This window comes from Colias eurytheme, chromosome 2 (assembly GCF_061535395.1).
Source record: "Colias eurytheme isolate Ceu_HAF_F1 chromosome 2, ilColEury1 Martin Lab GWU primary, whole genome shotgun sequence".
In the NCBI taxonomy this organism is placed as follows: Eukaryota; Metazoa; Arthropoda; class Insecta; order Lepidoptera; family Pieridae; genus Colias; species Colias eurytheme.
In genome coordinates, this window is record NC_142981.1 from 10,968,825 (window position 1) to 10,980,010 (window position 11,186).

Sequence of the window (11,186 nt, forward strand, 5' to 3'; positions counted from 1 at the left end):
ATAAAATGAGTAAAAATTTTTTAATAACGGTTGATTGACATACGGTGTATTATCTTTACGTACCTAGTTTTATTACTTTTCCAAAAAATCATCAACATCCCAAAACCTATACAGCATCTTAACACGATTGGGTCTCAGCTGGTCTTCGTGATTTCGACCAATCAACGACGAGCAAAGTGGATCACTTGGAAGCAATTTCTTTGCGCGACTTTAGTGCTGACAGGTGCATTTTATGTAGGACCTTTTGGATTAGAAAGGCTTTGAAAATTAAAGCTTTCGTTTGTTTTTATATTTTGTTTTGGACTGTGCTTTTGTAAGCGGATATAGATTGTAGTGGAAATGTCTTATAGGACAACTAGAGGTCCGCCCCGGCTTCGCCCGTGGTACATATTATTATTTCGCAATAAAAGGTAGCCTATGTCCTTTCTCGGGTATCAAAATATCTCCATACCAAATTTCATGCAAATTGGTTCAGTAGTTTAGGCGTGATTGAGTAACAGACAGACAGACAGAGTTACTTTCGCATTTATAATATTAGTATGGATTTATAAATTTGTATCATTAAATCTGTGATCAAAAGATAGCGCATAGGTAATGTGTGTCGTGTATTCTACGATGTATGCTGCTAAAAAAGTATGAAAGAATAACGTGTGTTCATTTTGGTAGATATTATTAGATATTATATGCAAAATGTTTGGAACTTTATTAATTTAAATCAATTAATGTAAATATAAGAAATTACATATTAATAATATAATATAGGTAGGTAGGTACTCTGCGCTAACTAACAATAACATTTGTGATCTTTTGGATTAGGAAAGACTTTGAAAAATCTCTTGTTTGCTTTTAATTGCTTGCGTTGCTTGCTTGCATTGTTAAGGACGCTGTCACAAATCTGCGTTACTCAAATTTAGGTATCTAACGACGTAACTTTGTTCGCGGCAATATCACGCTCACGTAAACATAGCGCATTCCATTTTATAGACCATCTTCATACTTGATATTATTTTTAATTTTTGATATTATGTATTTTTATTGAAATTGATTCCAGAAGATTACTAGGAACTTTAAAAATTCATTTTGTTACTTTTATTAGTAGGTACGATCCTAATAAGTATGTTAGTATATTCAAACAACTTAAAAAAGTGTGACTATTTTACATCATTATTTCATTGAATAATAATCTATGAATTGTATACAATATCAAAGCTTTTTAAGAAATGTAGAATTATTATCATACATATGATGTTACCGGCACTGTATTAAATCCGGCATTGTATACAATTCTTAGTAAATGTATGTTATTCCGAAAAATAGTCGGAATGAAATAAATTATAGGTATTCGTCACATAACACATTACCTAAGATACTCTTAAATCTGAACTTTTCCTACGTAGCAAACACATTTGCAAGTGTGGGTAGTTTTTGGGGTAGCTATTAACCAATATGAGGTCAAAACTAAAATCCAAGATGGCGCCGACGAAAATTTTACATCTTTTCGTCATGGGTGTCATTTTCAAGGTTTTGGAGTAGCTCTTAACAAATATGAGGTCAAAACTAAAATCCAAGATGGCGCCGACGAAAATTTGACTTTTTTCGTGATGGGTGTCATTTTCATGGTTTTTGGGGTAGCTATTAACGAATATGAGGTTAAAACCAAAATCCAAGATGGCGCCGACGAAAATTTGACTTTTTTCGTGATGGGTGTCATTTTCATGGTTTTTGGGGTAGCTATTAACGAATATGAGGTTAAAACCAAAATCCAAGATGGCGCCGACGAAAATTTGACATCTTTTCGTCATAGGTGTAATTTTATTGATAATAAAGAAGTAAACTAAAATAAAATAACAGATTTTCGTCGGCGCCATCTTGGATTTTATTTTTGACCTCATATTGGTTAATAGCTACCCCAAAAACCATGAAAATGACACCCATGACGAAAAGATGTAAAATTTTCGTCGGCGCCATCTTGGATTTTATTTTTGACCTCATATTGGTTAATAGCTATCCCAAAAACCATGAAAATGACACCCATGACGAAAAGATGTCAAATTTTCACCGGCGCCATCTTGGATTTTAGTTCTGACCTCATATTGCGTAATATCCACCCCAAAAACCATGAAAATGACACCCATCACGGAAAGATGTAAAATTTTCGTCGGCGCCATCTTGGATTTTATTTTTGACCTCATATTGGTTAATAGCTACCCCAAAAACCATGAAAATGACACCCATGACGAAAAGATGTCAAATTTTCACCGGCGCCATCTTGGATTTTAGTTCTGACCTCATATTGCGTAATATCCACCCCAAAAACCATGAAAATGACACCCATCACGGAAAGATGTAAAATTTTCGTCGGCGCCATCTTGGATTTTATTTTTGACCTCATATTGGTTAATAGCTACCCCAAAAACCATGAAAATGACACCCATGATGAAAAGATGTAAAATTTTCGTCGGCGCCATCTTGGATTTTATTTTTGACCTCATATTGGTTAATAGCTACCCCAAAAACCATGAAAATGACACCCATGACGAAAAGATGGCAAATTTTCGTCGGCGCCATTTTGGATTTAAGTTTTGTCAAATTGCTTTACCCCACCAATCCGTTCAACAACCCATAAAAAAAGAGGATCTCTGTCAACATAATTTTTAAAACATAATTTTAAATTACAAATAACTGGAATATGAAACTTATACAGTTTACTCTTATAAAGTATCAAATATTTCAAATCACGAAAACGACAGTATACGCACAATAATCTTTTTCTAATTCGTTTTTATTTTTGGGACGAAGAGCGATACACCCGTCCTTCCAAGAGCGCTTCTGAGCGCGGTCTGACGACCCGCGAGAGCAAAATGTATGAAGAAATCGACAAGTATTTTTAATTTAGCTTATAATTGAAATAAAATTTTGATTTAGATACAAAAAAATTATCACAATCTATAAAGGACTATATATCCCTCAATAATTTATAGGTAAGAAGATAGATTAGGCTTTTAATTTTCTTAAAAGTGTACCGGTTTAGACCCCATTTTTTTGCATTTTATGCGATCATTGTGCTGGGAAAATCGTATTTCAGTGACAATTTTGTATGACGTCGTACAATTTTTATAAGATGATCGTAGAACTGAATATATTATCTTTAAATTAAGATATTACTTTGTTCTCACGTGTAAGTGCTTTGAGTTAAAATTGTACCGTAAAATAGCGGTTTTTGTTAAAAAACTGTTATAGCACCCTTAAACTATATTTTTGTAAGCAGATAAAGCTTTTAGCGCAAATGCGTATAGGTGATATCAATTGATGATTATTTACCTACGTTATATTTAGCTCTTATAGAGACATTGCTCTTGTAGAGCTTTGTAGAAAAATAATCATAATATTATTTGTTTATTATTAATCAGTTGAGTTTATTAACGATACATATATCTCAATCTCTTAACTAATTGGGTACTAGTGCAGCTAGGAAAATAAGAATCAACACTTTATCATTCGCTCCTTTTTTCTCTTTAATTTTTTCAGATACTAGCGCAAAAAAATATACGAATAAACTAATTATAAATAAAAAGTCTACATTACACTTCACATTCACCTACAAAGCAGTTTACAATGCGGATTCATAGCCACAATGGATATGTGACGCTAATGAGGAAGGAACGAACCTCGACCGGGAAGGGAGTAATTACGCCAATCATTAACGGCCATAACAAATCCCCGGGAAGCTATAATCAGGCTACGTACTTGCCGCAATTAGAACTGTCATGGTACCAATGTATGCTCCTGAAAAATTAATATTTTCATACATTGGTGATCAAATGATAGCGCATATTACACACACATTATGTCGTGTATTCTACGAATGTATGTTCCTGAAAAGTATGAAGTAATAACGTGTGTGGTAGTTCATTTTGGTAGATATTAATATGCGAAATGTTTGGAACTTTACTAATTTAAATCAATTAATGTAAATATAAGAATTTATATATTAATAATATGATATAGGTACCTACTCTGCGCTAACTAACAATAATATTTGTGATCTTTTGAGACAGTTTTATATTTTATATTTTTTTCACAGCAACACAGTTACCACATTTGCAACAGGAATAAATTATAAATAAAAAACTATAACTAGATTCAAGAAAAATAAAACAAACTTGAGAATAAAACATTTATTTCCAAATCCGTTAAGTTAAGCAACTTTAGCACAAGCTGTGTATATGAGCCCAATACCACATGCTCTTTGCCCCATGACCAAGCGGAAGTGCCCCTGGTCGCCCCACTGTTTGCCCCAGGAGTTCTTGATCAGCCAGTAGTTGGTGGAGCCCTCTGAAAAATCAAAAACAATCAAAAATCGTCGAGTGAATATAATATTTAGTAAGTATAAAAAAATTAAAAAATACATAATACTTAATAGGTTATAGAAAAAATGTTTGAAAGCGAAACATAGTTATTGTCGTAAAAAATAATTGTGTGGCATCTTGCAGATCAGCATTAAAAAGCTTCTATTGTATTGTGATAAAAAAATACTTATTGTTATTTATTATCATGGTTTAAATTTTTTTATGAGATGAACGTTTAATTTTAGATCCTGCTTAATTTAAGTCCTTTTTAAAATATTGAGGAAGTGAAAATATTTTTTTTATTAATTTTCTGCTCCTGAATGAAACATTATTTGTACATTATTTTACATAAAAAACTCCATCTTACCTTTGCCATAACCAATCAAAGTGACTGCATGTAGACCGGAGTCGCATCTTCTGGGCTTGAAAACTCCTTTACCTAAATTTCGCATTTCTGGTGCCGTGAACATGTCTGAAATAAAATGTTATTAAAAAATAAGTCACATTTTAAGTAGTAGTATTGTAGTCAGTATTTTTTAGTTCTTTTTATAATTTATGCTGACTTTTGTATAATAAATTGAAAATTCAGTAAAATTATGAAATGAAAAAATGTGAAATATACTTTCATACGGTACGATACGATACGGCACTGAATATTGAGGCGGAAAACCTTGCATAGAGTTTTCAAAAGTGAGGGTTAGTAAAAATAAAATCTTGTAAAATAGAACAATAAAGTATTTTTTTATGATTTGTATTGTATTTAAGATGGTCAACTTGTTCGAAATACACATATATACATTATCTGTATTAAAATATACATACAAACTGACAAAGGTCCATGATTAGCCAAAGCCTTTTTAAGCGCTTCCTCCCCCCTGACACGCAGTCTCCCCCCTCCCACCACTTTGACAGCTACCTTGTCACGTTTTGTACTACATTGACCTTGAACTGCTTTATATGGATAATCCTGCTGCAGCATACTCCCTCCTTGCCTCTTTAAAGCACTGATGCACAAGTAGAAAATTGGTTTATTAATTATATTCAATTAATTCTAATAAAAATTGTACACAGTAAGCTGCAACTTCACTTAAAAAACTACACTTAAAAATCTCAAAATCTGTTCAGCGGCTTGAGCTGTAGAGCATGCCTAAGAAATATACACATATACCCAAAGAACATAACTCTCCTCGTAAGGATAGCATTTGTGTAATCATTTGTGTAATCATCTTGATATATATTGGTCCATGGTGTAATAAAAGTATTTACTCACTTGAAAACATGATGTACATGTCCCCCTCTGCAACCGTGATCAGCTTTATCACAATCCAGACCTTGTTGTTCAGACAAATCCAATAATTTACCGTGTTTCTTAGCATATTGTCCTTCAATGTTACCTGAAACAAAAAAGCACATAATATGTATTATGAAGTCACATTAACAACAAGAGTTCTGAGTCAAATTTTACTGTTTGTTTTTTTTTATCATTGTTTGAAATATCTGTGTGATCGTTTATTGACAAATTCTTCTTTGGCCTTCAACTGTAAGCACACTCTTAATAATCGAGTTCATATTCATAAAAACAAACGCAATGATTAATGTTATTTAAATACGTACCAATAGCACTAAATACATAGCACGATCCACATTGTTTCTGATTCTTAACGTCAGTGACTAAACCTTTTTTACGGTAATCTAACTCTTCTGGTGCTTCAACATAAGATTCCAAATCGAATTCTTCCGTTGTCATATTACCACTTACTCCTGTATATACATTAAGAAGCTCTTCTTCAGTTATATCAGAGAGACTAGTTATACGGAATGTGGCATCACCATCTTCTTCATTCAATTCATTTATTTCTTTCAAACTTTCTTTGAAAATTTCAAATCTTTCATTGTATTCATTGCCTTCATACAATTTATCATATTTTTCAATGAATTGCTGGAAAATTTCTTCCGCTTGGTCTAGATCGTAATATTTTTGATCCAGAAGATCAAAATTAGCAAGTACTGTGGTTATAGCACAAGAGACAAGACAAATGATCAGTAACGACATTTTACCTATTGTTGTTACAAAATATCGTTCATTCTTATATACATATATATAATTCTTAATATATTTCACTTATTTGCGATTAAGTGTAGTAATCCTGAAAATGTTGGAACTGTAAATATTGAAACAATTTCTACTTTTCTTTTTTAATTATGTTTTCTATTTAGATTCGAAATATTTTAACAGATAAGGGTTATGAACTACGCAGTCGTTAGTTTATAATAATCATTTTTTTTATTTTTCATCGTGCGTTGTTCCTTTCGTATCAGGCAGTGCTAGCAGAAATTATGGACATCTTGATAATGACAACCTTGAGAATGACATACAACTTTAATGTTAAAAACTAAATTAACGATACCCCAAAATTATGTGTTTATTCTACAACACTTTATAAAACAAATAATTGTTCTTTCATTGTAATCTTAAAATAAAGTGTATAGGTAGAGAAAATTAAGCACGCCATGAATATTCAACCAATTATTGGTTCATGTTTGACTATCGCACTAACGATCGTGTTTTTCACCTGCAATATAATATGTCGGTTCTAGAATATTTGTACTACTAGTTTTAATTTAAAGCTTCTATACAAAGTTTAGCTCTGTAGTAATTACTAGCAATTATCCACCGAGTTCACCTGCATATTTTCGAAGACGTGGTGGCTCAGTGGTAAAACCTCGGACTTCGAATCGCTAAGTCCGGAGTACGAAACCAGGCGAGCGCGCAGGAAATAAATTAATTTTTCAATTTATCTGCGCATGTTGTAACACCACCACTGCTAGAACGGTGAAGGAAAACATCGTGAGGAAACCGACATATCGAAGAATCAAAAGTTCGACGACAAGTGAAACCTACCAACCCGCACTTGGCCAGCGTAGTGGATTATGGCCCTTATAGGATGCCCGTGTCCCAGCAGTTGGAACGTATATGGGCTGATGATGATGATAATTTGTCGAAAATAAAATTAGTTATATTAAATAGCCTATAATTTTAAAGCCTTCCTAGTTAAGCTACCCAAGAAATTAATAAAAATATATTTATGTTTCCTACACTACTGGTTCATATTCCTTAAATTAGCACGTTCAACCAAACAATTACCTACACTTTGCTACTTCATTATAATGCATATATATCCTTAAGCTTGCTAATTTCATAAAGGCGAAGGTATTTTTGTTTGTTTGTCTTTCTTTTGCGTCGCAACGGAGTAATAAAATTATTGTTGACTATACAGATAGGAGAATATTTAAAATTTGCACAACATTTGAAAAGGCAGAAGGCAAAATGCTATTAGTTACTTCAAATACCTAAAATATTACATTACAATCAATCAGTGAAATAATATTTTAAAGTTTTCGTAATATTTTGTATATATATAGAGGTATATTTTTTTCTGTAAGTTTTAATTAATAGGAAATATGTGCGTTAGTAGATTTTTACAACAAACAAATTCCTTAACTTTCCCTTCAATATCTTTGAAAAGATTTTTGTTGTTGTTTGTTGTATGTTTTCTCTAATCAATATCTTATAGGTATTATCTCTATTTAGTATTTGAAGTAGGTACATAATACATATTTCGTTTTCGAATTTTTAAACGTAGATAAGTATGATTAATGAAAAGAAAACACAATAAGTTTCAATGCTCATATTTAATTCATTATTTTATTAATTTTCATTAATTAACGATAGATGTCGCTACATAGTTGGTTATACCACACGCTCGTTGTCCCATAACCAACCTCATGTACCCTTGCTCCCCCCACTGTGTACCCCATTGGTTCTTGATGATCCAGTAATCGTTTGTACCATCTGTAAAGGAGAGTAATATATTTTATTTGCATATTTTATAGAGTCAGTACATATAGTGCATCTACCCATACAAACTTCAAAAGTCTTTTGTGTTTTTTTAAGCGAGTATTCTACACTGAAAAATTGAAGACTTTTTCAAACGCGATTTATTAATATAGGTACCCGATATTAAAATACGTACTCAATTGATTTTTGATATACTAAATAGTTAAGCAGAAAACGAAAAAATATTTTATTGACAATTTCTTTTGTTTTTATGATCATTAGTTACGTAATATTATTATATTTTGTAATTGGAACTGGCCAATAAAATATTCGAGAAAAAAAATTTAGTTTAATTATTGTTTGTAAAAAGTAACTTTTATATTGGAAAAAAAAATTGGTTGTCTGTAAAGTCGGTTTACTGACGATAGTTGAACGTGACAACGTCCGATTGTGCTTCTTTGTCGCTCGTTCCGCGCTCTCGCTTGCACTTCAAGCCTTACATGGAACGCCTCAGAGCGAGGTAACGCCGCATGAATCATGTTTTTTCGTGCGTGCAACCGGCTCTATCGAATTATAAGACGTTGTCACGTCAAAATTAAAATACTGTTTTCATAAATATGTCTTACCGTTTCCATAGCCAACTGCGAGAACAGCATGATTTATATTTGAGCAACCGTTCCTGGGACTGTAAACACCTCCCATGTAAGATATAAATTCGTCATTGGTACATAGAGCTAGACGAAAAAAATTATAATTATTCAATGCTAATGAAAAACACTCTAAAATAGGAAATTAATATTACATTTATGGTTCACGTAAATTATGACCTTAGTGAATTCATTTGGAAGCTGGTCGTTTTATGTAGTATAGTAAAATGGTAGTTTTATACATTATTCGACGAATAAGTTTTATCCGAGCATTGAAAAATCGGCCCTAAGAGATATAATAAATATGTCTAGTGATTTCTTATTCTTACAAGTAGTAATGTATTATATTAAATCGGTGATAACATATAAGCAGTGTCTCATAAAGTTTATTTATAAAAGGCATGTGAAAATAGATTTTTACACAACTTTTTTGACTACGCCTTACCATTAATTATGCAAAACTATAACAATCAAAATACAAAGACGGTGCTATAAAAGCAATCAGTCGCTTTTACTCCACTCTTACCAATAGACGTAGGGCCATGATTAGCAACTGTTTCCTTAAGTTCGTCTTCACTGGAGACAAATACCTGGTTTCCACCAGTCACTGTTACAGCAATTTTGTTCTTCTGGGTTCTACATTGACTTTTAGCACCTTCGTAGGGATAATCTTCCTCTCGCATGGATCCACCTTCGTTTGCTAAAGCCCTATAATCATTTGTAGGTACTTATATTTGTAAATACTATATTTATTTATACTATAGCATTTGTGCCCTGCGTTTTGCTCCGCATTGTTCTGTTTCTTTTGGCCATAACGTGATGATATACATAGCCTACCTTGATAAATGAGCTATCTAACACTGAAATACTTTTTTAAATCGGACTCGTAGATTAGCGAATTCAACCAGCCAAACAAACAAACTCTTCAGCTTTATAATATATCGTTTTAAAAGGATAATCTAAAAGTAAGTCTTGGTAGAGATAATGTCTTTGAAAGGTTTGAAGTTCTTTAAAAAAATAACGGTTTATAAACTGTTAAAAACTTACTGCATGACCTTGTGAGGCCAGCCCCCCTGGCATGTGCCCGTGGTCTCACAATCTAATCCTTGTTGAGGTGAAAGACTAAGTGCTTGCGTGTTATGATTTTTAGCATACTGACCCTCAATATCACCTGAAATTATAATATGATACATACAAGTGGACTAAACTGAACACAATCACTTTATTTGATAACCCGCGGGTATTGCATCGAACATAATAACGCATAATTCTTAGTTTTATTGACATATTCAACTTATTGTTATGAAAAATATAGAAGTGACATCTCTTTTCTCTATTTCAGTTTAATTAACACCATAATTCTTACCAATAGCACTGAAACAGTAGCATGATCCACAAGGACTTTGGTCTTTAACAGATGTAACATAGCCATTATTTCGCCAGTCCACACTAGCTGGTGCCTCAATACCAGTCGATTTAAACTCCACACCATCATCCATAGACACATTACCATTAAAACATAAATAAGTTTGAGAAAATTCTTCAAAAGTCATATCTGAAAACTGGTTTATTCCAAACCTTCCTATACCCTGTGTGTTCCATTTATTTACTTTTTCTAGATTCTCTTTAAACACTTCAAAACGATATTCATTTCTTTCGTCGTATTCTTTCTCAAATTTAACAATAAACTGTCCAAATATTTCTTTAGCGTTATTTAGATCATAGTAAGTTTGATCTAAAAGGTTGAATTCTGAAGAAAATACTCCAGTTACAAAAGTGAAGAGGGCAACAAATATAATAAACATGGTGAGTTTATAATTAATTTATAATGGCATTGTTCAGAATTTATATACAAAAGTTTTCGCTTTAAATTTAAATGGCATTCTTGTATGCATATTTGGAGCATTTAACATTACATAACATTTGCAATTATGTATTAAAATATTAAACAAAACATTTCTTTTTCAATATGTATTTATCAACATTATCGACGTTGTTTGCATAATGGGATTATAGTGCCAAGCAAAAATAAAAAAGTGGTGCCCACTCTTTTTGACAACCAACCAGACAAAAAATGCATTGACTGTTTATGTTTAATTTTACATAGGTACTTTACCTTTTTTTGATCATATTGTATAGGGATTTGATAGCTAAGTGTATTTTCTTGCTATTATTTACATTTTTCTTACAATTAGTTCCAATTAAAACAAAAGAAAATGCTTCAAAATTTTCACCTCACTGTCTTATGATTCTAGTCTAGAATAATAATGTATGTTAAGCTTCTTTATTTTGTAATTCTTTACTGACTTTATTTAATAACACCAAAATAATTTAATTTTGGCTACAACTTTG

At 32.1% G+C, this 11,186-nt stretch overlaps 1 protein-coding gene across 1 annotated transcript; it reads right to left on the minus strand.

The window, feature by feature from the left end:
* Positions 1–4,198: 4,198 nt before the first annotated feature.
* LOC149910679 (uncharacterized) lies at positions 4,199–10,639 on the minus strand. The gene is made up of 9 exons (XM_090109597.1): positions 10,201–10,639; positions 9,882–10,005; positions 9,361–9,542; positions 8,107–8,202; positions 5,964–6,356; positions 5,620–5,743; positions 5,172–5,353; positions 4,717–4,821; positions 4,199–4,335 (listed from the first exon to the last, which is right to left on the minus strand). The coding sequence occupies exons 1-9, from the start codon at positions 10,637–10,639 to the stop codon at positions 4,199–4,201; spliced, it is 1,782 nt and encodes a 593-aa protein (XP_089965723.1).
* Positions 10,640–11,186: the final 547 nt, after the last annotated feature.